At 38.2% G+C, this 24,916-nt stretch overlaps 1 protein-coding gene across 1 annotated transcript in view; it reads right to left on the reverse strand.

Annotated features, from left to right (window-relative positions):
- The window catches only part of LOC149949688 (uncharacterized), a 30,779-nt gene extending 6,402 nt beyond the window's left edge, over positions 1 to 24,377 (reverse strand). The window contains exons 1-35 of the mRNA XM_090167874.1: positions 24,060 to 24,377; positions 17,018 to 17,209; positions 8,541 to 8,575; positions 8,061 to 8,123; positions 7,107 to 7,151; positions 6,960 to 7,028; positions 6,718 to 6,813; positions 6,610 to 6,654; positions 6,489 to 6,542; positions 5,867 to 5,920; positions 5,749 to 5,802; positions 5,617 to 5,670; positions 5,072 to 5,125; positions 4,968 to 5,012; positions 4,848 to 4,901; positions 4,461 to 4,559; positions 4,307 to 4,405; positions 3,841 to 3,885; positions 3,676 to 3,774; positions 3,498 to 3,605; positions 3,313 to 3,366; positions 3,146 to 3,253; positions 2,892 to 2,936; positions 2,764 to 2,817; positions 2,600 to 2,698; positions 2,302 to 2,463; positions 2,042 to 2,239; positions 1,929 to 1,982; positions 1,690 to 1,851; positions 1,337 to 1,444; positions 1,110 to 1,163; positions 1,000 to 1,053; positions 752 to 859; positions 640 to 693; positions 56 to 163 (exon numbers count right to left, since the gene is read on the reverse strand). Of these exons, the coding sequence (XP_090024000.1) occupies positions 56 to 163; positions 640 to 693; positions 752 to 859; positions 1,000 to 1,053; positions 1,110 to 1,163; positions 1,337 to 1,444; positions 1,690 to 1,851; positions 1,929 to 1,982; positions 2,042 to 2,239; positions 2,302 to 2,463; positions 2,600 to 2,698; positions 2,764 to 2,817; positions 2,892 to 2,936; positions 3,146 to 3,253; positions 3,313 to 3,366; positions 3,498 to 3,605; positions 3,676 to 3,774; positions 3,841 to 3,885; positions 4,307 to 4,405; positions 4,461 to 4,559; positions 4,848 to 4,901; positions 4,968 to 5,012; positions 5,072 to 5,125; positions 5,617 to 5,670; positions 5,749 to 5,802; positions 5,867 to 5,920; positions 6,489 to 6,542; positions 6,610 to 6,654; positions 6,718 to 6,813; positions 6,960 to 7,028; positions 7,107 to 7,151; positions 8,061 to 8,123; positions 8,541 to 8,575; positions 17,018 to 17,209; positions 24,060 to 24,159 (2,886 nt within the window). The 5' untranslated portion in view covers positions 24,160 to 24,377. The remainder of the gene's footprint in view (positions 1 to 55; positions 164 to 639; positions 694 to 751; positions 860 to 999; positions 1,054 to 1,109; positions 1,164 to 1,336; positions 1,445 to 1,689; positions 1,852 to 1,928; positions 1,983 to 2,041; positions 2,240 to 2,301; positions 2,464 to 2,599; positions 2,699 to 2,763; positions 2,818 to 2,891; positions 2,937 to 3,145; positions 3,254 to 3,312; positions 3,367 to 3,497; positions 3,606 to 3,675; positions 3,775 to 3,840; positions 3,886 to 4,306; positions 4,406 to 4,460; positions 4,560 to 4,847; positions 4,902 to 4,967; positions 5,013 to 5,071; positions 5,126 to 5,616; positions 5,671 to 5,748; positions 5,803 to 5,866; positions 5,921 to 6,488; positions 6,543 to 6,609; positions 6,655 to 6,717; positions 6,814 to 6,959; positions 7,029 to 7,106; positions 7,152 to 8,060; positions 8,124 to 8,540; positions 8,576 to 17,017; positions 17,210 to 24,059) is intronic.
- Between the last annotated feature and the right edge of the window lie 539 nt (positions 24,378 to 24,916).

The following is a 24,916-nucleotide window of genomic DNA, read 5'->3' on the forward strand; positions in this document are numbered from 1 at the left end:
TTGTAAAGGAACAGGGGGATAAAGACGACATAAAGAGTGAAAAGAGGCCTCTTACCGGGGGACCTTCGGATCCAGATTCTCCTTTTATTCCTGGTGCTCCAGGAATTCCTGAATTTCCTTGTGAGCCTGGTGATCCACTTTTTCCAGTGTCTCCAGGTGCACCCTAAAGTTAATACGAATGAAAAATGTAGAGGAGGTAGAAATTTATGAAACTAGGTGTGGTGGAGTTACTCGAACTAATTCCATTATTTCCAGAATATTGACGAACTATTTTTAAACTGCCGTAATCCCACTTCTTATCAACAAAGTGAAACTACGTCATGGCATTATTTTGAACTCCTCGAAAAGAAATAAATTTAACTCTAGAGGTAAATACTGACTAACTCTCTTTAAAATCCCGTAACCTCACTATCAGTAGCTTCTTATAAACTTGTAAAACATTTTTAAATTTCGTACCTGCCTGGTTTTGAGCTCCTCGAAAATAAATCAATTTAATTCTACAGGTTAAATGCAATTAACTTATGTTAACTCGACTAAGTCAGCTGCACGCCTAGTCGTCTAGAAACCTAATTTACTACATGCCCCCGTGGTACAGCATAACAATTCCGTCAAACCCCTCTAGGGCCTTCGTTAAATTACCTTTATTCCCGGCGTTCCAGGGCTTCCAGGTGGTCCACTACTTCCAGGTGTTCCCTTTAGATGTATTTATCATAATTACAAAACTGCTACATTGTTACAGTGAACATCCTACCGGTAAACCGGCATCTCCGGGTCGACCCGGTACTCCTGGAAAACCAGTGTCTCCCTTCTTTCCAATTTCTCCTCTGGGGCCTTTCGAACCAGGAAGCCCTCGTGCACCCTAATTTGGAAAATTAACTTTGAATTAATAAAACTTGCGCCAGGTTATTGATGCGTTTGCTTCAAAATAGAAATAGTTAGTGAAATTTACGAGTTAATGCCAATTGTATCTAAAACCGAATTTTTAAACATGTATCTTACCATAGGGCCGGCTTCTCCAGGTGGACCAGCTACTCCAACGTCTCCTTGTTTCCCCTGTTCATAAATATTTCGTAAGAGTTCACCAGATTTCCAAATATTACAAGACAAACCTTATGTCCCGATAAACCTTGAGCACCTTTGACACCTTGAGAACCGGGTACGCCCTGTCAAAATTACATAAATTAAGGACATGATAATTTAAAAATTGCGATATTAATTGGATATTGTATTATACTGAAATTTTTCATTTTCCTAGTAATTTACTAAAGACAATAAATTACATGGATATGGCGTTTTAATAAGATTGAAATTAACTATGTTATTTGAAAAAAAATACCATAGGTCCAGGAAATCCTTGTGTTCCTTGTGGACCCGGTGGACCCCTTTCACCTGGTGAACCTGGAGCTCCTGGTTGTCCAATTGGTCCTGGAGGTCCACCTTCTCCCTGTAAAAAAACAATAGTTAAGAGAAATCATGTTTTCGATAGTATTATTTTTAAAAAGTGGTTTAGAACACAAAATGTGTTTTGAGAATTCGCCTACGATATTAGGCTTCATAAAATATTTCTTAAGCCTTTTTTCTTTAAAAAAATGTAGTTGTAATTGAAAGGAAACGTCTTCAAAGAGCTGTAAACGCCTTAGCGTACGTAATCATAACCTCGAGTGCTTAGTCTCACAAATATATCAGTACCTTTTCTCCGGATTCTCCTGGAGGTCCCAAGTTTCCAACCGGTCCTTGTACGCCCTGGTCACCGGGTCGCCCTTGTGGTCCTTCAGGACCAATTGGTCCGTGATCACCTCGGTCGCCCTTAGGTCCCGGTCTTCCAGCTTCCCCTCTGCGCCCTGGTAAACCCTGAAATATTTATATTATTATTGTATTGGTAGACTCTAGAACTTTCATTATTAACAACTTATTGGAGATGAACAAACCACAAGTCCAGCTGGTCCTTGATGTCCCTTGGATCCTTTTTCACCCGGTAAACCCTGAAAAATTCATATAATTTCATGTATTTTGATGAAGAAAAAAAGTGTTTTTCTCATACTCTTAGTCCATCAGGTCCCGCCGGTCCAGGCTCTCCTCTGAGTCCAGCAAGACCTTGAGGTCCTATTTCACCTCGACCTCCAGGAAATCCACGTTCTCCTCGTTCACCAGCTGGTCCTGGAAGACCTGGTGGACCGGGAACACCTGGTTCGCCATCCTTTCCAGGTTGACCTGCATTGCCTGGTAGTCCGGGTAATCCCTATACAGAGTAAGACACTTCTATTAATCCATTAAAATAATGTTTATGGTGGTTTCCTATACTTGAAAGCCTCTCGCTCCAACTGCTCCGGGTGGTCCACGTTCTCCAGCTTCTCCTGGTGAACCAGGTATTCCCTGAGGACCAGTAGCGCCTTCTTTTCCTGAATCTCCCCTGGGCCCTGGGGGACCCGAGGTCCCGGGTTGACCATCGTTGCCTGCTTCACCCTGAAATTAAGTTATTCAGAAATAAAGAAACTATCTAAACATTCGCTTTAGTTTTTTTGCGTATTTTTTTAATTATTATGTAATTTCAATATTTGAATTTGAAAATAATGATTGATAAAACAGAAATAATACTTACTCTTTCGCCTTTACTTCCGGGAGACCCAATAAGTCCTGGTAAGCCTTGTATTCCTTGAGCTCCTTGTTCACCCGGTTTACCATCTGCACCAGGCAATCCCTGTGAAATTTACAAATGGCTTTGAAAAATTTTATTAATTTTTTTTCAAGCATTATTTTAATTACCCTTTCTCCTGGTATACCGTCTTTACCGTTGAGACCGGGTCTACCTGGTACGCCCTAATATAACAAGTATAATACAAATGCCACAATTGTTGAAATATGTATATGTATTCCTTAATTTACAAACTTACTCTGAGTCCTTGCAGACCTGGCGGTCCTGGTCTTCCTGGTTCTCCCTTTAAAAGAGTAATATAACGCTCTTCACCAATGTACACGAATTATATTTTTCTAAGATTCAGTACTAATTAATTAGTTTTTCACGAAATACGTATAATTATGCTTTATATGGAAATTAACGGAAGGTACAATTTAACCAGATGTGAAAGGTTGCGACATCTAAATCTCACTCCAGTAGTAATTCTATAATTATTATTATTATACTCACTGAAGATCCTTTAGGTCCACTTGGCCCAAGAGATCCTCTATCTCCTTGCATACCTTTCATTCCAGCTGGTCCATCTGGTCCAGGCAAACCTCTTGGTCCCATAACACCCTATCATGATGTGATATTTTAATTCAATTAAGCTATTAATTTAATTACTCTAATTTTACCCGTTCGCCTGGCGCTCCTGGTGGTCCAGCAGGTCCAACTGCTCCTGTTTTACCCTAAATAATTATATTTTATTATTAAAACCTGTAGCCACTAGACCTTCTTCTTTTTCTTTACAACGTTTCCAATTATCCAAAATATCTACGTAAGATTTACTAAAGAATGACAAAAGCAGCATATTCTTTACCCTTTTTCCTGCACTTCCCGCGACTCCAGCAAGACCTCTGGGACCCATAGCACCTGTATCTCCTTTTCTACCAGCTTCACCTTTGATTCCGGCTTCACCGGGAACTCCCTAGATAATAGCACAAATAGAAGACCTTTAATTATGGGACCAATAAAGTAATTATTTGATAACTACTTACTGGCGCTCCTTTCGGTCCAGCTGGTCCAGGGCTACCAGATAAACCAGGAGGCCCTCTGGCTCCCGGGAACCCTGGCATTCCAACTGGTCCACGCTCTCCCTAATTACGTTCGGTAATGTTTAAATCGTTTTAAAAACAAGTCAAGTCAGTAACTGTATTTCTTACCGCCGATCCCTTTTCTCCCGATGCACCGTCCTTTCCAGGTGGTCCCTGAGCGAAAATACAACACCGTAACCAAGTAATTACGATTGTTGAACAAAAGAAAGAATGTATTTAGGCATCAATAATATTGGTAGACGGCGATTGTATTACGGGAATGGTAGATCAAATTTAAGTCCATATTATATCAAAATTCGGCAGATCCATATTCGACTTTGATCAAAAATTATAATCCAAAATGTGTTATATATACGTACTTGCTCCGATTATAATGTAAGAAATTCAACTTTATTCCGATTTAATAATAATTAATTGGACTAAACAGGATTGGATTAAGTCATTTTCGAAAGCAGACGAACTTTCTCTACCAAGAATTCGATGATAGTACCAGAGGCTAATGATATACTCCCATATTTTTAGTACCGGATTACATTCTTCATAAAACTATATGGTTCACTTAATCAATACTTGCCTGAATGCCAACATCTCCTGGAATTCCAGGTTTGCCCGCTTCACCACGTGGTCCTTGCATACCCTGACTACCTTTCGGTCCTGAGCCCCCTTGGTCGCCCTGCAATGGATTTAGATAAGAATTTGAATTTAAATAAAATTGAGGTTGATCTAACCTTCGCTCCTGGAGAACCAGGAAATCCAGGTGGTCCTGGTCTGCCGATTGGTCCTGGCGATCCCGGGGAACCAGACAAACCGTCAATTCCTCTTAGACCCTAAAAAAAGTTTGTAAAAATTACTTGACTAACATAAGGTAATATTGAAAGAAGCGACTAAACGTAGTCACTGTTTTCAATTTTATTGGCGGTAAAATACGTCATCTGGTTTCTTATCCAGAGTCTCTGAAATTTGCCTAGTGTTTTTAAAAATTTAGGAAATGTAAGTTTTGATATGAAGATACGGTGATATGTGGTTATGTTAAATTTTGTTATTTGGCAGATGATTTTGAAGCAATGAAAATTGGTAACCGTTTCTACATTTAGTCAGTTATATTGGCCACTCACCGGTGGGCCAGGTGGTCCCTCTCGTCCTCTCTCGCCTCTTGGTCCAACAGCCCCCTACAACATTAGCCAAATGTTTAAATATATTTACGTGGTATTAAAAGATAATGTTATTTTCATTACCGGTGGTCCGATAGGTCCTTGCTTTCCAATTAACCCTTGTGATCCCTGATGAAACAAAACAGGTTTGTAAAATCATCCACTCCAATGAATGTCAAAATGCTCACTTTTTCTCCAGTGGGTCCTTGTTCACCCTTAGCTCCATCGAGACCGGGAAAACCCTGAAATAGTCGTTATATATTTAAATTTCCGATAACTAAACTATTGGATCCGAGCTTAGATTGATCGCTTCCTTCTTTTAGAAAACGCCGATTGTATCGCGATAATTTCCGATATTTTCACAAAAGTGAAAGACGTTATGCCTAACATCTTTACCCCGTAGAAGAATTTATCCTTTGTGAAACTAGCGACCATAAAATAGTTATACCTTCCAAATGCTTTTGCAACAATTAATATATTTATCGGTTATAATGCTAAAAGGATAGCAAAACTAAAACTACTAATACCTTAAAGCTCTACATAACTATTAAAAGATTGAAAATGTTGAAAATGTTGAAAATGAAAGAATATGTCGATGTTGCTAAATCTCCAACCAGTTAGGTAATCCCTTTTGTAACGTCAAAGTGGTCGGCTTGTTCACCGATTACGAAGCCATTAGTCCCTCAATTGCAATATTATGCTATATGTCTAATGTAAAAAGATTTAATCTTACTCTGTGTCCTTTAGGTCCAGGTATGCCTGGCATTCCTGGAAGTCCTCGGGGACCCTATTTTGAAAACAAATTCGGAGCAAATTTAAATGAAGTGTTCAAATTTGAAATAACAGAAATAAGATGAGATTTTACTGGTGGTCCGGCTGCTCCGGGCCCTCCAGCTCTTCCATCTTCACCGGGTTCACCCTGAATTATCAATATAATTACTCTTTGTGTCACTTCTTATCCAGGAAAATTATAACACACTTACGTCTCTTCCTGGCGGTCCAGTTAAACCTCTTTCACCTTGCGGTCCTGGAGCTCCCTGAAAAATTAATCATATATCAATTAGACAATAGAATATAATTAATCAAGATGTCATAGGTCATAACAGTAGTTTTCCTGCCGACCCTCTCCCATTGGATGACCCAACCTGACGTGAGCGTCACCAACAAATTTGATACGAACCGATTGGCCTATCAATGGTCATATTCAGAATTATGGTGCTCTATCAAATATATAAAGATTTAACGGACTGAAAAATCAGATATGTAAGCCCGTAATACACTGCATCTCTAAATCACAAGTTAAGCACAGCTCCAGTTTTAAATATTTCTGTATTAAAGTATCAAACTGATTCAAAGAAGTCAAATACACATTGTTTTACGGTCACCGATTACCAAAATTAATATTGTAACAGCCACTTCTCGATATTTCCGGTCTATCAAAAAAAACTCTTGTTCTAACAGTGATAGAGATGTCAAAGGCCCAGTTTTATTCGATACCTATTGCCCAATTTGTTATTGCGACTGCGAGCTCTTAAAATTTCAATTTCAATATTGCTATTTGATTAGTAATTAATATTAATAATTGTTAAATTCATAATTAATTACCGGTGGACCTTGTTCTCCTGACTCTCCTCTGACACCTTGAAAGCCTTGAGGTCCCTAAAAAATAATGCATTCGGTAAAGTGCCTCTTTTCATTGAAAGTACAATTAAAGATAAATCCTTACGGCGACTCCTGGAGTTCCTGGTGATCCTCTTGGCCCGACGGGCCCCTAAATTGACGGTAACATTGAGGTGATACCAATACTGCTATGGATAATACATGATTTCCTTACCACAGAAGCTTGCATAAACTGAAAGGAATCAGGTGGAGGGCCTTTATCACTGCCAACGCCTTGTTGCAAAGCCAGTTGCTGAAACCAAGATGACATCTGACAACAATTAATAATAATATTAACAAGCTGAATTATAGTTTTAACATAATAATAAATATAACGTGTAGTCTTAATTTATATCATAGAGAAACATCATGACCCTTAAGCACAACATAATGTTAACAGATCTAGCATTAACTTACATCTCCTGGTGGTCCAGGTGGTCCGGGGTTTCCCGGAACTCCATGAAATCCAGTTTCGCCAGTTGCACCCTTAAAATCAGAGAAATTAAAATTAAAAAACCAGAGCTTCACTGTAAGAAAAACTCTTTTCATCCAGTGAGAGCTCACCCGTAACCCTGGTCTCCCTCGTGGCCCTGGATCTCCGTCACCTCCCTTCAAAATAGAACGATCAGTTTCAAACTAAAATATAGACTTTTTCGAGTCAAAATATGGGCTTCACAATTTTTAACAAACCATGACCAGCAGCACATTGTTTGTTTGTAGGTAGTGAATTTTATTTCCACGTTACAGTGTGCCAGAATTTAAAGCCCGGTGTACCTAGCAACAGTGGCCATACCACCGGAGGCCTATCATCATAGTGCCCTACGCCAGCGTCCCCAAGCCCGGACAGGTGACAAATCCAGCACGGTTAGTGATACTGATGGTCGTACCTTTGACGCAAGCCACTCAACCCAGCAGAAGGTGCAGCAATGGGTGGACCAATTCCCACTTCGCACACAGCAGTGGGAGTAAGAGTGGATGCTGTAGAATCTCCAGCCGACACCCTACCTACGTAGGTAAAGAGTCATACCCTTTGGAGAGAGCTCCTAAAATGGAACGACGGGCACACACATAACCCGGCACAGCTGGCACTGGAGATCCCGGTGAGCCCCAAAAGGCCGGGAAACAGGACCACCGTGCCCTAATACGGAGGCCTGCCGCCCCATAGCAGGCTACCCAATCCGCCGGGGTGACCAGTTTGCACGGACCCTCGGAGGTGGAGATACGACCATTTCATCATAGCTAACGTCTCACAGTGCCCCACCGCCCTTATGGGTTACAAGAGCCGAACCTCGACTCCCCGGTAAAGCCACCAGTTATTGCACACTCTAACCCATTTAGGGCCCCACTTACATTGTTAGTTACAGCAAGAAATGTACAATTTTCTTTTCTTATTTGTCACTTTCTAAATTAGCCTTTTTTAGTTTACATAGATTCACGTAGCGGTCAACGCGATAAATTCATAAACTAGAGCATTTTCTTCTTCAAATTCGGTTTAAATTAAAAAAAAGTGTTACGAACTCTTTCACCGGGAACAGAAACGACGGTGTATCCTGGTTCTGCCGATGCTACGTCCGGTGGGATCTGTATTTATTTTAAGAAAACACTTAAAAAGGCATAATGAAAGCAAAGACCAAAGGTAGGAATTCTAGCTATTCTTCAAAGAATAATGAAGAATTGTTACCAACTTTAACTAGATATTCATAATATATGTCACTTAAAAGATAAGAACTTAAATATTGGTGCAGTGCATAGATACAAATATTGGTTATAGTACTGAAAAATGTAACAAGCCGCTCTTTTTTCGTATGCTTTCATTTCTTTCAATAGATTAGTAACTGATAGAATAATACTAAGTCAAGCAGACGAATTCAAAAGCATCTCTAGTTCGATTTTATAAATGTAGATGGCACGAAATTTTCTTATGTAGACAAAACACCTTTAAATTTAAAGTTCTTCACGTTACAATTATAAATAGGAAAGATAGAAACGTGTACTTACAGATGGTCTATTGATTGGAGTAATTCTCTCGTCGTCTGAAATATTTAAGAAAATTTTTTAAATCTAAATTAGCCTCAGTACCACCAAGAATGAACTTATTTAATTCAACTAAGTAGAGATTTTTCAGGAAAACCGTCACCGGCATGCGCTTGAATGACGTCTTAAAGACGTCAGTTTTAGGGAACCAATGATATACCGCGTTAAATTTATTTTAAGGGGGAAGAAACTTACTTATAGAGCGTGAGTTGGTTTGCTAAAAATCGTCCCAACATAGTTATTATCTCTCTGATTATGTTAAAGAAACATTTAGAAAAAGATTGTAGCTATAGCCAAATCTGCAACTAGCGTGCTTTAAACAGTGGCGGATACAGAAAAAACTCAGGGGGGGGGGCGTTAAAAGACATCTTGAGCTATGGGCGTGACCTCCCCTCGGTGCTGGGCCGCCCGCTGAAAACCACAAACCTCCATGAGTATTACGTTAATTTCTTTTTCAGAACCACTTAAAGGGATCCCTCACTCACAACAGGGGAAGGCATAGGCGTCAAAAAAGAACTGGTTTTGAATCACACTGCAAATCTGGATTTTATGTTACCCCTATGCCTCCCCCTGTTGTGAGTGAGGGATCCTTTTAATAGGCGCTTCAATAAAACATCTACAAGGTAATTGCCAAGAAGTAATATATCCGAGAGCCAGCACCTGCAAGTTACCGTTTTTGTTCTGGTTAAAATAATGGAACCTTTTCACCTCTAAACAGAACTCTAAGCCTTAATATGTCAAAAAAAAAGCTACCTGGTTCAAACTTGTTGCATATCGTACTGGTGAAAAGTTTCCATTATTTCAAAAAGCACTTTTTAAACACTAACTTACAGGTCCTTGTTCTCGTAAACATTACTTCTTGTCAATTTCCTTGAAAATGTTTTATTGAAGGGCTTATTGACATTTCTATAAAATAGTGGTTTTTTATACGACAGAAACTGAGCTTGAGCTCGTGGTGGATAGAAAAACATTTTTATCAATATTTTTATTATTTAAGCAAACCCTTATTCTTGAATATATATCTTTTTTTCCTATTATGTAATATCCGCTAATTAATTTTCCGCATAATGGTTATTCTACATAGGTTTTGGTTGGGTACACTCTGAATCGCCGACAAGCATGGAATTTTTAGTATACATTTGATCATAATTAAGTTTATAACTGCCTTTCGCAATAGTTTCTAATAGCTTCTAAGGGAGGTAGAATTGACGTCATACCTGAACAGATAGCGCCGCTAACGAGAAAAATACACAGGGACAGATTATGTTCCTTTGAGGCCCTCGGCGCTTTAAAGTGGTTTTTTGTAAATTTTATTGCTATGTAGTTTTCAATGACCCCAGAGACCAAAAGGCCCTAGTGTGCCTATTGGATAATCTGCCACTGAAAGTAGGCGATATAAGAACTAAAGAAAAAATGATCACGCAGCGGTCCTATACTCCTCGGCAGTTTAACTAGAGCAACGGTCAGACCAAACCTTGAAACTCAGTTATAGTCAGTTTGAATACTATAGATCAACTTGTGAAAATATAACAGTGGCTTATGGCGACGAGGCAAAGGGCAAATGATTAGGTCTAATACATTAGTCAGAAGTTCAATAAAAAGTTTGGCGTTCTAGAACTGGCTCGAGGAAAAAAGTTGAACATGTGGAAGAGAGACCCTCTGACACCGTTGTGTGGAACGTAATTATAAACTGACAAAATTTGAAACACACCCTGCTCCTAGGACTTAAATTCCCCTCATAAATCTTTCTTTTAAGTACATAAAAAAACCACTAAAAACAAAAAAAATCAGATGGCGCTTAATCACAATTATTAAATATATATATTTTATATAAAAAAACTTACCCCCGAGATCTCAAAGCCATAAAGGTCAACTGTAAAAAACTTTTCTAGTACAATGTCGGGCTATATATATAGGTTGTAATTAAATTGGAAGATTTTGTCTCCGACAATGAAGGGCTAAGCCCGACGAAACCAGTCAGACGGTATTTAATTGCTTTTATTATTAAATAAAATATTTTTATATATGCAAATATAACGACGTTCTTTTATTCTTCACTTAATATGAACGCATATAGTAACTGAACTACACTCAAGCCATATACTACATTACAATATCGAGATAATGTTTTACCAGAAGTTTATAATAAACCCCTTCGGGGGAAGTATTCAACTTCCCATTGAGCCCATGTTATTTTAATGATACATCATTCCGCGACAGTTCAAAAACCGCGCATCACTACGGTCGTTCGTTCTTAAAATCATGACGTTTTTTTAAAATAAAAGTAGTACCAGAGGTCGAAATTGAAGGATTTTTTTCTTAAAAGTAAAATGGCGGGAATCTACGGAGTTGGCAGTGGTGTTAATAAGGAAACACAATGTAATTTTTATATAAAAGATAATTTAAATTAGTCATTTCAGATTCGTGAATCAACAATTAAGAAATCAGTTAGTGGCAAGCGAACTAAAAATATAGAAGAACCTATACATCCTAGGAGGATGAAAACCTGCTGAATACCTGGTTTGAATTGTGGGGAACGCAATGCGAACTTTCCAGAGACACATTGAAAAGCATTTGTAGGGAAATTGAAATCTGAAGTACAGAAACTGGTCTCAAAGCCGCAGCATTAAGAAAACAAATGAAAAGCCAGTCATCTTGCAAAAAATGTAAAGAGCAGCCCAAAATAGTCAAGAGAAAAGTTCCTAAAGTGCACAAACCAAAAAATTTGTTACTAAAGAAGTGATTTTATTTGAGATATTTTTAATACCAATTAAAATTTTAGTGAAAAATTAATCATTCCATTTCATTTTCAATTATTAATCTTCTAAAGCGCTTAATTTTTTCAGTTTTCACTGTTACGTTTCCATTTTTGGGGCTCATTATGACCTTTTTTAAGCATTGAATTCTGGGGAAACTTTGCTGATAATTCAACACGTTTGGATTATCATTACTGCCAGTCGGGAATCACTGCGACAATTGTCAAAACTACAATATTTTCCCATGTTTAAACGTAAAGATGTATTTAGTTTGGCTTCAAATTAAATAAGCATCTCTGAAATAAAGCTTCGTAGAATCAAGGACCCTATATGTTAGAAGGATATGAGGCGAGGGACGAAAAATGGCAGCGCCGTCGGTGGGTCATGCGCGATAGAGAATCCGTCTTTAGATTCCGTCAAGGACAAAACATGGAGGAAGCATCGCCAAAATTTGTCCTTGAGGGAATAGAAACAAGATGTCCCACGTTTAGAGGCTCTCTTAATATGGACGACGCTGCCGGCGTTTTGAAAACACGGGCTGGCCTGAGGGCTACCTATCCTTCTAACATATACGATCCTTGGTAGAATATCCGTTTTTCAAAAAGAAAAATCGTTATAACTTAGCTCATGTAGTTTCTATGCTTAGCTTGAATGCAAAGCAGACGAAACTTGTTGGGACAAAATATTCCGTCTATTTTTAGGATGGCGCTAACGTCGTATGTCCGAAATTATATAGTTCTCGCGTTGCCGAAGCTAAAACGGGGAGTCAGTGGTGGGGGAATACAAATTTCTGTTCCAGGTACGCAGTATTATATTCCTAGATACATCAACCAAAAAGGATTAATTATTGTCAGAGCCAAGGCCTAACCACAATCACTATTTACGAAACACTAAAATAAGCCAGCCACTCTTACAATAAATTATAATAGGGAATCTTATACATTACTTCTTTGGGTGTATTCTAATGCTTGGTTTATTTATAGATCCTTATTTGCTGGTAGTGTATGCACTGGGTTTTAACTAATGAGTCAGTAATGTTATGGTGAATTGGTTCAGTGTATCAAAGATCTTTAACTATCAACCAGCGTTTATACCAATTCATCTACTAAGAAGAAACCTTTCCTCAGGTAGACTAGGAGTTGCGATAAAAGATGTATTGGAATAGTCAAGTTTATTTGGCATGCATCAAGAGCTTACCGAGCCAATTTGGTGTAGTACCGCAAAAGTGTTTGTCAGTTAATTTTACACGCTTATATCATTTGTTACAATTTATACCTTGACTAGGCTATGTAAATGCCAGATAATTAGGTAGTACAACAACTTATATCAAAAATAATTTTTTTTTACGTGTGATCAATTAATTGTTTTAGACAATTACCAATTTTTGTACACTCGTGAAATTGCTGTTTTTTTATTTATTTTATAACTAGATTTATTTTAATTGCTATCAGCTAAGTTTTGAAATAAATATTTTACCAAAAACCATATGATATGGCTCATTTTCTAACGGAATTCTTTTCGGAAAATGTTGGCTTAATTAATCTTATTTTCATTCGTTATTTTATTGGTGTACAAACCATATTATAAAAATATATTTCTTAAATAACAAAACCATTAAACTGTGTAATAAATGCATTAATAAGAGTAAGAAAATTATATAATCAGAAGAAACTAATTTTCATGCACTATTTTATGGCTTTAAAAAAGATATTGGATAACATTTCATTCTTCAGAAACTGATTTGCTTTCCCTTCGTGGCTATATTATATAAATATATTTTAATAAAATAACGGATTTAACTATAAAAATTATAAAACCTAATAATATAATTTGAGTAAGGAAATTATTATACTCCGCGGCCGCGGAGTATATTTAGAGCTCATCTTTTTTCCCCGTTTCCACCTCTGCTGCGCGTATATTGGCAATTTACCGGTTTGGTCGTGGAAGACGTCAAGTCAGCTTGAGTGACTTTTAGGCCTTTTTTGGGTCGCGCTCTAACCTCAACCACTTCTCGTATTTTAATTCTGTAAACGGATTTAAAATCAGTGTGTTTCACTTCAAAGGCCCGTCTTTTCACGATTTATAATTTAATCAATAACGCCGAGAAAATATAAGTTTTTGCAGGGGCGTAGGAACGTTCTAGAAGTAGGAGGGGGCAAAGATAAACGAAAAGGGGTCTGGAGAATGGTTTTTAATTTTTAATGGAGTGTAGCTTCTCCGAATGCATGTGTACTTGTTACTACTATGTAAATTGGCGGGAAAAGACTGACAGTTGAGGTTCTATAAACTGTATATGCTTTTAAAATGATAATTTGAGCCTTTTGAAGATTTCAACTGACCAAAGGTTGGAGGGGGCAATAACATTAGTTGCCCCTCCCAGCAAAATTCTAGGGAGGGGCATTGCCCCCCCCTGCCCCTCCCGGTTCCTACGCCCCTGAGTTTTTGAAGCCAGGAAATTACGGTTTCGAGGCATCCATTTTCCCTCTTAAGTTTCAGATTGGCGCGCATGCGCAACGGGAACGGGTGGAAGTCAGAAAAATGTTGCCAACAGCGTTGCCAGACGTACGATAATTATCGCACAGTGCGATAATTTAATCAAAATTTTAAGGGCGTGCTATAATCTTCATGGCGTACGATATCGTACCATTGTTTCGATAATTCTGCCTCAACGTACTATAATGTACGATAATCTTTAGATTTTTTTAAAAACCTACGAACGATTTTTATTTTATTATTAATTTATATAACTTTTCTACTTAAAAATGAATGATATACATTTTCTGTACGCGTAGTCCAGAGTGTGAGTTTATTACTCCTAGCTATTACCTCAACATTTAAAACATTTTTTAACATATTAAGTTCAGTTAATAATGATAATAGACATTTTGTTTATTTCCCTGAAATAAAACTCCTGTAGTGCATTAAAAATCATCTAAATTCAACGCATTTATGTATGAATTAAAATTTATCGCCAAAAAGAAATGTACGATAATTATCAGGAAAATCGATAATTTTTTGGCCTAGATACGATAATTTCAGATTTTCGATCTGGCAACGCTGGTTGCCAACTTGCCGACACGGCTTGGTTTTGACGGGTGTTTTAATGCCGCGTGCCCGGCTGCCCGCGTGAAATGTTAATTTTCATATTCTAACATGTTTAAACATAATGATTTAAAACGAACAAATCTTCGATGATAAAAGGTAAATAATATAGTTGGATTTCATTTCAACCTAAGTTTTGTCACTTTACGGTATTTGGTAATTCTAAATCGATTGAAATAAAAATTTTGGGCCTTGGGTATTGTCACTGCCATAATTTAGCAGCCCGACTTTTCGCCATTTCGCCTGGAATTCGGTAACAGCTTCATGGCGTATAGCACGGCCAACTTTGATCTCTCGCGCTACAGCGGCCATCTCATTCGTTGACGTTTCTGTGTTAACCTATGAGAAAAAGATGTGTATGACGTCAGCGCCCCTAGCGGATTATTATTTTTAGTATAGTTTTTACATTGAAGACAATATAACCACCGAGCGTGGCGCTGAACTCCTACACATTATAGTACAGTTTATAGGGGGAAAATCCTTGCTCGCGGAATTTCGACGAATGTGTTGGCCGTAGTAGCGCGAACAGCGCGTGATCAAAGTTGGCCGTGCGTATAGTCAATGTAAAAGCACCGTGATATCGAATACACGATACGTATTATCTTTGGTTAAACTAAACTATCAGTATTTTTGAATGTTTAATTTTTTGACGGCTGTTAAGTTTGACAACTAATAATTTTCGAGCTTTAAAATTTGAAATGCCAAGGAGGCAAAACAACGGGCAGAGTATTTGCGCAGCAAAGGTAATAAGTTTTATGTGGTTGAACTAATATAGGGTCAATGGAGGTAAGTGTGATCAGGGGGTAAGTGTGATCACCCCTTATTATTTCCCCAAATAATATTATAACATAATATTTGATGAATGATATTGAAATATACTTAATTGTACACATTTTGTATATTTTCAATATTAATTTGAATTAAATTTAGTTTTTTAAAAATTTTAGTTCGGCACTTTTATTAGAGACACTACAAACATTTAATTTTTAATTATAGAAAGCACTAATTTTTTAACAAATTATAAAATTGGGATGTAATTCTTGTAAAGCACCACGTCTCATAAATGGGCATATATTAGAACAAAAACAGTTCTTCGAACTGAAAAAACAGTTTAGAGCTCGTTAAATGTGCAGCCTTAAAGGGACATATATTATTTTTATTGTTGATTAATATGTCAAATTCATTTAAAGTATTAAAAAATATTCCTGTGAACAACAGAATGACGTCATTCCGCCTTTCAAATCACAGTTCACTGCTCCTCCAATTTTTAACACAAAATCTTTGATCCAATTTTGCCCACAAAGGTATCCATATTTATATTTATTTTCTTCCCTACACATTTAACATAAAAATTTTAAAATTTATTATTATTTATTATTTATTTATTGCAATAATCTGCAACAAAAATAAAATAATAATAAGAATAAATTTTAAATTTTTTATGTTAAATGTGTAGGGAAGAAAATAAATATAAATATGGATACCTTTGTGGGCAAAATTGGATCAAAGATTTTGTGTTAAAAATTGGAGGAGCAGTGGACTGTGATTTGAAAGGCGGAATGACGTCATTCTGTTGTTCACAGGAATATTTTTTAATACTTTAAATGAATTTGATATATTAATCAACAATAAAAATAATATATGTCCCTTTAAGGCTGCACATTTAACGAGCTCTAAACTGTTTTTTCAGTTCGAAGAACTGTTTTTGTTCTAATTAATTAGAAGAGCCAATCTTCCATTATCAAAATGCAAGCCAACCATAACCACGTGATAGCTTTTTGCTTCAAAAATTAAGCTCTCCTATTGGTCCGTGACTTGGGTATAAAAATTCGGAAAAATAACAGCGTCGCCGATTAACAGGAATCGCTAAAACGTCTCTGCACCGCGATTTGGATTGCTAGGATCGCAAAATAAACAGCTCGCAATCTGAATCGCTAAATTGCGATCCTGTTAAAATTAACAGGAATCACAAAACGTCTCTGCACCGGGCCCTTTAAAGCTTGCAAAAGAGCTTTGAAACACAGAGTATCTATAAATTTATATGCAATTCCAGAATAGTAGTTCCTTGAACATCAATATTAAACATGAAGGTTTGGCTTTTACAGCTAAATAATATATACTCAAAACATTCCATAAAGTTCTCTATATTGTTTGATTCCTCCATAATCTTGAATAAAAAAAAATATCTCATTTAGTATTAAAAAATTCTACAAAATCGCAATAACATACCTTAAAAAGTTTACTGCAACCAAAAAAACCCCGTCAAACCCTCACTGTACTGTAAACGTTCCTTACTAAGTCTAGTTTATTAAAGCGGACGACGGAATGGATAACGGCGGCAAACGCTCGTGGCGTAGGATTATAACCAACCGCGAGTAGGCTCTGTTTGTATTCCGCCACGTTTAAGCAAAACCCCTGAAGTGCCGCGGAATGATGTATCACAAATAAAGTGAAGTTGAATACTTCCCCCGAAAGGGTTTATTATAAACTTCTGGTTTTACTCAATTCCATACTTTAAGATACCTGGTTTTGGAACAACGGTATCGTTATGGTTGGGTTGTATATAAGGCATTTTGAACTTACCAGCACAGACAGGACAACATTTTCCTAGAGGAACATATTTTTGAGTTTGGCAGGCCACGTCGGGACATTCTTCGGTGTCGCAAATGGTGTTTCCCAGCAGACATTTGCAAGACGTGCAAGCGTCCGGGCTCCACTCTTCGCCGTCCAAATATTTTATTCCTTCGAACAAACAATTTGTCGGGTCTTCGGAGCCTAACAAAAAAGTAAAAGTGGTTATATTAAAACGAAGATGTAGTTGAATATGCGATGCAATTATAAAGCGAAACGAGCTCAGTGAAAACTACGAAAATGGTAGATCAAATTTGATACCAAATTGTTTAAAAAATTGGGAAAATTTCAAAACATTCGATGTAAACCTACGACCAAAAGTTACATAAGACCCAAAATTGTGTCAGCCCTTCCTTTGCGCCTTTTGAATTATTTACTGAAAGCTATTTTTTTCTCCGACTACAAAGCCAACCAGATGGCTAATATTGTCATACAGTGCACTTTCTGCTTATATTTACTTGGCATCATGACGTATATAATAGTTCACAAATACTTTTTCCAATTGGAAAAAAGCATACCAGCATGGTGGCCATAGTCAAAGTTACGGCGTGACGTTATGCTACCAAGTCCCTATAGGAATGATAAAACTCCGAAACGAATGACACTAGCAAATGGTCCTGATTTCATAGATATAAAATATTTGGCCTTGACATATTTATGACGGTCGGAATATTCAGAGTATATAAATGAAAATTTATGCATTGTGACTTTCTCATATTTAGGTGAATACTTTTCGCCTAATCTAGGATTTCGAAGTAGGGTAGCTAGTGTAGTGATCGTACGGGGTGACATTTGAGTCGGGGTCGGGGTCGGTGACAGAAAAAACCCCGAAAACGGCCAACTCTCTCAAATGTTTCCGTTTTCAAAACGAAAATTTTTCTGCGTAGCTATCGACTAAGACTATTTTGCACTGGCGAATAATTAGTGCAACATAGCCGGGGTAATAAATCAATTAGATACTTTTCACGTATTCTGGTAATATAAAGGTACACCTTTTATTCTAAATCAAACCATTTGTCTGGGCCAATCGACCAACGCCGCAGAAACGCGACTACCAAGCAGACGATTATGAATTTACAGACGACCAAAACCTATTACTCCTGTTTTCATTTTGTTTTGAAAAGGTATAGAAAGTGATGCCCAAATTTTAGCTGGGCACTAGTTTATTGTATGGAATGATTATCACAACCATAATAATTTAATTTAAGGTTTACACTTTTAGTTCCAGAACAACAATATTTACCTGATATAAATATTAGCAGAGTTACAAGATGTATGATCTCGATCCTATTTGAATAATTTGATAATTAGAACTTTCGCTACGATGTATGATCCGAAGGTGGAAATGTACGCCAAAAATACGGCCTTACGACTAAGGACGATCGAAATTAAAATATTTACCTGCTTTGAGAGCACAAAACCTTTATACCATAGGTATTCCCCATATGTTTTTAGTAATGGAACTATGATTTTCATTTAAATGTCATTAAAGGAATTCAAACTACACTTCAGCTACAAGCAAGTTTATGCATTTGATATCTAGGAAACAGTGGCGGCTCACGAATAATTTTTGAGGTAGGCAAAGAGGCCTTATTTAAAAGACGACGAAATACCTTCATGGACAATAGTTTAGTTGCACGTTTGTTTTGTTATCGATGCAATTATAAAGACCGCTGTACTATGGTCCAGGCCCTAAATGGGTTAGAGTGTGCAATAACTGGTGGCTTTACCGGGGAGTCGGGGTCCGGCTCTTGTAACCCATAAGGGTGGTGGCGCACTGGGAGATGTTAGCTCTGATCAAATGGTCCTATCTCCACCTCCGACTTTGGTCAGGTTTGGGCTGGATACTGAACTTCGGTTCAGGCTAACGGAGAGGGAACAGGCAAACTGGCTGCCTCGGCGGATTGGGTAGCCTGCTGTGGGGCGGCGGGCCTCCATATGCGGGCACGGCGGCCCTGTTTCCCGGCCTTTTGGGGCCCACCGGGTTCTCCGGTGCCAGCTGTGCCGGGTTACTTGGGCAAAGTGGCTTGCGTCAAAGGTGCGACCATCAGTAGTAGGGTTCTGCTACCCATGCTGGATTTGTAACCTGTCCGGGCTAGGTGGACGCTGGCGTAGGGCACTATGATGATAGGCCTCCGGTGGTATGGTCTCTGCTACTAGGTACACCAGGCTATAAATTCTGACACACTGTACTTTGGTCCACACAGCGTATTACGTCGTCATATACTCTGCTTTATAATAAATTAAATCAAGCCCACAAGCTGTTGCAGCAGCAGACATCAGGAGATTATAGATAAGAATATCCGGTAATCTAAACAAGATATTTTAGGAGTTTGGTTTGATTTTGGAAGCCCCATACAGCCCCATATTAGATCTTTTTTGGGCCCCTTATTTGAAATTTTAAAGGCTATTTCTATCACTAAAGTAGTATAAGCCCTACTCTGCCTATTACTGGCGCCGCACCGCTACGCTGAAACCATTTTGAACGAGGAATTTAATTGATAAATGGATCGAAATGTCAAATTAAGAAACCAGGTGCTAATAAAATTGCGACTTAATTTATCACGAGGCATTGGCGTAAGAATTGTAAATGATTCATATTAACTCGAAACCTGGTCGTAGCTAGGAATCTGGCAAATTTTAGTATCAGTTTATAAATGGGTGTTTCTATAAAATAAATCAATAAAAAAGTTAGAAGTATAAAATGTTTTTCTCTGTGTCACGAGCGTAAGATTATTAGTACTTTATTGGCACGCGCGTTTCGCACGTGGACTTCAAATTTCAAAATCTTTATCGACTCGAGCGCGTGCTCTCTATCTTCAATAACAGGAATCCATAACGCTACTTGGAATGAATAACGGCTTCGATTCCCCGCCGTTGTGGCGGAACATAGTAGGCGGAGCTTATAAGCCTTTGTTTGTAACTGAATTTGACGTCATTTAAGGCGGTATAAGCGTTTTTAGCCCCTCCCACAATGTTCCGCCACAAAATACCACAGGGGATATGGGGAGATACTCATTCCATGTAGCGTTATGGATTCCTGTCAATAACTATAGCTAGTGACGTAGAAAAAAACATTTACAAAAGACCTCCCGTATTTTATAGAAAGACCTATTTGTTACGTAATAGTTTCTTTATATAGCATCGAAAAGGGTGAACAACGTAAGCAGCCCTGTTGAGACCTACTCGCGTATTCTGGTGTAATATCAAATAATCATAATAAGCTTTTAGAGATATCACGTGTAAGTATGCAAATATGACCCTTTTATTACCAACATTTCTCGTGAATTATCAATTATTACCTTGTTCTCATATAACAAAAGATAATAGTAATAATAAGCAGCTAGGCTAATATCCAAGGCACCACCTTAGGCCTAAGTCATCAAGCGACATTTAAAAGCATTAACTCGGGTTACAATGCGTAGGAGGGTGGTAGCAAGCCCTTCATGCCAGGCGAGTCAACAACTACCTACACTCACTATTATCGTTAACCTCAACAAGTTTTTATGGAAGGGGAAACCGAAGGACTCGGAGGAAAACCACTTAGACCAGTGGGGAGAGAACTTGCAAACTCAACGCAGAAGGAGTTGTTCCGAGTTTTCACCCAGTACCACAAGCTGGGATCGAACCCGGCTCTTCTTGCTGCGAGGCGAAAGTATTGAAGAAAATACTTGATACATCACCAGGGTCATACACGAGTATATTTGGTAATACAGGAAATCACTTATATGCACCATCATATTAATTAGTTCATTTAAAGTCGGTAGATGGCGGTGTGATTATTGAAATTCGGCAATTTATTCTTCGTCTACTCGATCTAACTTCACTTTTATCTCAATTTATTTCTAATAGAACACAGGCTCTTGCGTTAATTGAGATTTTCGAGGTGAAGCTTCCTTATTGCAGATTCAAATGGCGAAATGTTTGTCATCGTTATCGAATTTGAATTAAACTTTAAACTTAATAACCGACTTACTAACGTAAGTTGTAACGGGGCCGAAATATTAAATTTCCATATGTGCTCAGACATACTGTATTTGAGGTGAAAGTTTGAGACACGCTTCACAGTCGAGTTGTTAGAAACAACCAATTAATGCGTTGTATTAATTTTCTAGTTCATAGAATTTGTATTACATTTGCCATAGTTTTGATTCCCTACACAATTTTTTACATTTATGTTTGATGGTTCATGAAGTGCCCTTAAGTCGTTGACGAACCCCCACGTATGGCCAATTTTTTGGGTCTTTATAAAGAAAATTTATCCCTTACCCCTTTCTTTAATAATAATAATCAGTTAAGCTAATAGCCAAGGCACGACACTAGGCCCTAATATTTCTTAAATTTTCGTTTCATAGAAGTTATGAAAAAGGTTTATAATATTTCCGTGCTAGTAGATACACGTTTTCAGAACCCAATTTCTAGATTTCGATTATTTCTTTTTTGTAATACACAGAAAATATCGAATTTCGTTTTCCCACCTATGTTGAGTAGAAGATAAATATTATGTAGCGTAGTATCGACTTGGATTTTTTTACATTTGTGGAAAACTGTTAAAGGGAGTATGAAATAAACTTACATCAACGAATTTCGCATTTCTACCATCAGCCTTAACACTAGGCATAGCGCATGTTAGCAGAAGATTTTTTGATTTAGTAATTCAAGGTATTCTTCATCTTAAAAAACTAGGCTTAAGAGTACATGGTCCTAATGAACCACCCAAAATGGCGAATATCTTTAGAGACCCTTGACGTCACGTCACATTTCACAGCTAACAAGTAATAGCTTCCCAAAAATTCGTATTGAATTTTTAAGAAAGACTCGCTGGATTTCTACAAAATTAAGCTTGAACACAAAATTAAAAGTCCCTTTTGACATCCTGGTTAATTAGAGATTTTTAATTAACCTTAGAACCTGTTCGTCGTGAGTCAAATGTGTGACCAAAACTATAAGGTATTCTTTAATTATTTTGGAGTGGGTATAGTGTTTTTACACTTTTTATTATATTGTTCAATCCGAAATCGATATTTTTTCTTTTGTAGTAGCTCTTTAGTCAATGGGATTAGCTAAGTACCCGTTTGGGGACATTGAACATCCCCTAGCACCCCTCATATAAGGGCGCTCAACGTAGATTAGATTCACCCCGGGGCCTAGAAATCCCTTTCCACCCATTTCAGTCATTGTGGGCCTACAAATTTTATTATTCTCTGAAGTAAAACCACGCGGAATAACGAACTACTTGAAAGAATGTTGTAAAATGTTACTTCTTACTATATACCCATGCATGGGAATGGCAAAAACTATACCAGAAGCATACATCTCTTACTAGAGAAGTGTTTATACACCTATTCGCGACCGAAACGAGTCTAGGTGGCGTAGCGGCGCTAGCTTCTCCGAGGTTGCCGCCTATGATCTAGCGTCTGCACATTTTATTTATCAAATAGCCGAATTAGTGTTTTCGAGCTCCATTCTGGCATCACTGGCACACCTCGAAGACAGTCGGAGTTGGTCAGGCAGCCCTGAGCCCGGAATTCCAGACGGCGCTAGCTTCTAACGCTTTTTTTTTGGCAAAATAAATTTGGAAGGTGGGCTTAGGGCTAAACAATATCGAGAGTTAGAAGGAGGTCGAGATCATCCTCAGATACGAAAACAGTATTCAAATCGGTCTCGGGCTCGGGCTCACCTCAGATATGAAAACTACCAAAATTAGTCTCGAGCTCGACCTCAAGTTTTATGTCGAGCTCAAGGTTGAGCTCTTAGTACGTTAGTTTTTTATACGGGCTCGGGCTCGACCTCACGTGTTGTGAATCATGAAATGGGTTCAGGCTCGAGCTCGAAAGTAATTTGTATTTTATCAGGGGCTCAGACTCGGCTCACTAGTTACAATATGCGATCCACAATACCTCCTCTCGGGCTCGGCTTTAACTTGAAAACTTATCGGTCTCGTCTGAGGCTCACAGTATTTATTTAAAATACATGTGTGAGATACAGATCTATATTTATAACATAGACAATACTATAGCTAAAATTTTCAATAAACACCAGAAACTTTTTATGGAAATAATTCGATTCGACTGCAATGTGAATTGGTGCAATGGGCAAATTCCAAAATACTTGATAATGTCGTTGATCTAACGTTACTATAATAAGAAGTTTACAATATATCACATCCATCTATGAAACATGAACCTTCCCAGTCAAATCCCTTCGTGAGTCAAATTATTGACCAAAACTATAAGGTTTGAGCCCCTGATAAAATACAAATTACTTTCGAGCTCGAGCCTGAACCCATTTCATGATTCACAACACGTGAGGTCGAGCCCGAGCCCGTATAAAAAACTAACGTACTAAGAGCTCAACCTTGAGCTCGACATAAAACTTGAGGTCGAGCTCGAGACTAATTTTGGTAGTTTTCATATCTGAGGTGAGCCCGAGCCCGAGACCGATTTGAATACTGTTTTCGTATCTGAGGATGATCTCGACCTCCTTCTAACTCGCGATATTGTTTAGCCCTAAGCCCATCTTCCAAATTTATTTTGCCAAAAAAAGCGTTAGAAGCTAGCGCCGTCTGGAATTCCGGGCTCAGGGCTGCCTGACCACCTCCGACTGTCTTCGAGGTGTGCTCGAAAACACTAATTCGGCTATTTGATGAATAAATTGTGCAGACGCTAGATCATAGGCGGCAACCTCGGAGAAGCTAGCGCCGCTATGCCACCTAGACTCGTTTCGGTCGCGAATACCCAAGAGCAAGAGTTAAGCAAGTTGAAACAAATTCTTGAGTATTTTTCATTAGGCTCACTCGATACTTAATTTTTTAAACTTCTTTTCTTTCATTTTTAATTTATTATGGTCAGAATTGCAAATTTAAAAAATAGTTATTTTTATACCTCCTTTTTTATTTTTGTACCAAGCCTTAAGGGACTGAATAATGATACTAAGAATGGGGAACCGTTACTGGTTATCACCAAATCAATGTAGTCACCATAAAATATCTTACCAAATCCATTCGGTTCTGGATAATCCTGGGCTATCACGAAGGGCACCACAAACAAAACATGCAGGCACAAGAAAGGCGCGAAAACCTCAACACCGGACATATCAATCCGGTATTTGCGCGCTGACGAAAGTTCAAGTACTTGTAACAAAATCAACGGATCGACGATGACGCGAATGGTTCGGCCTGTCGTTCAGGAGGACATGCCCGGGAAGCAACGCACTCAGAGTCGCGACGCGTTATTGTCTCGCATTAGTGACCTACAGTCGGAAGAGCCGCGCCGACCCAGCACAACTCTTCCCAGTCGTTTGGACACTTTGAGAAAAGATCTTTGACTTTTGTTGGAAGAGGGCACATAGTGGCGGCCCACGCAGATTTCGTTTAAGAGCGAAGCGAAAAAAAAATGGCCGCGTTAAGATATCACCCCTCATTTCGCGCACTCCAGATTGTGACAAAAAAATTATATTAATAACATCACAGGGTTTTAAAGATGGGGCCCCTCCGTTCTGCTTTCCTTCTGCGTCAGCCTTCAAACGTTTTCGTTTCTACTGTAAAAAGAAATCTAATACGAGCGCCACATTCCCTGGACGCGCCGAACTCTCTCTCTCTCTCTCTCTCTCTCTCTCTCTCGCGCGCGCGCGCTACCAGAAGGCAAAGCTTAAGAAAAATTTGCATCGCTTAAACGCCTATGATATCGACATGTGGAATAGTTCAAGATATATGTTTTTCGGCTATCGCGTTCTTCATGGATGGTTTGCGAAGGTTTTTCCTGTTTGCGAAATTTGCAAACATTCATTGAATGAAAAACAAGATTACTTCAAAACGAAATGTCCTAATTACTATTGGTTGGAAAATTCGTT

This window comes from Leiobunum rupestre, chromosome 3 (genome assembly GCF_980474605.1).
Source record: "Leiobunum rupestre chromosome 3, qqLeiRupe1.1.hap1, whole genome shotgun sequence".
Classification (NCBI taxonomy): Eukaryota; Metazoa; Arthropoda; class Arachnida; order Opiliones; family Sclerosomatidae; genus Leiobunum; species Leiobunum rupestre.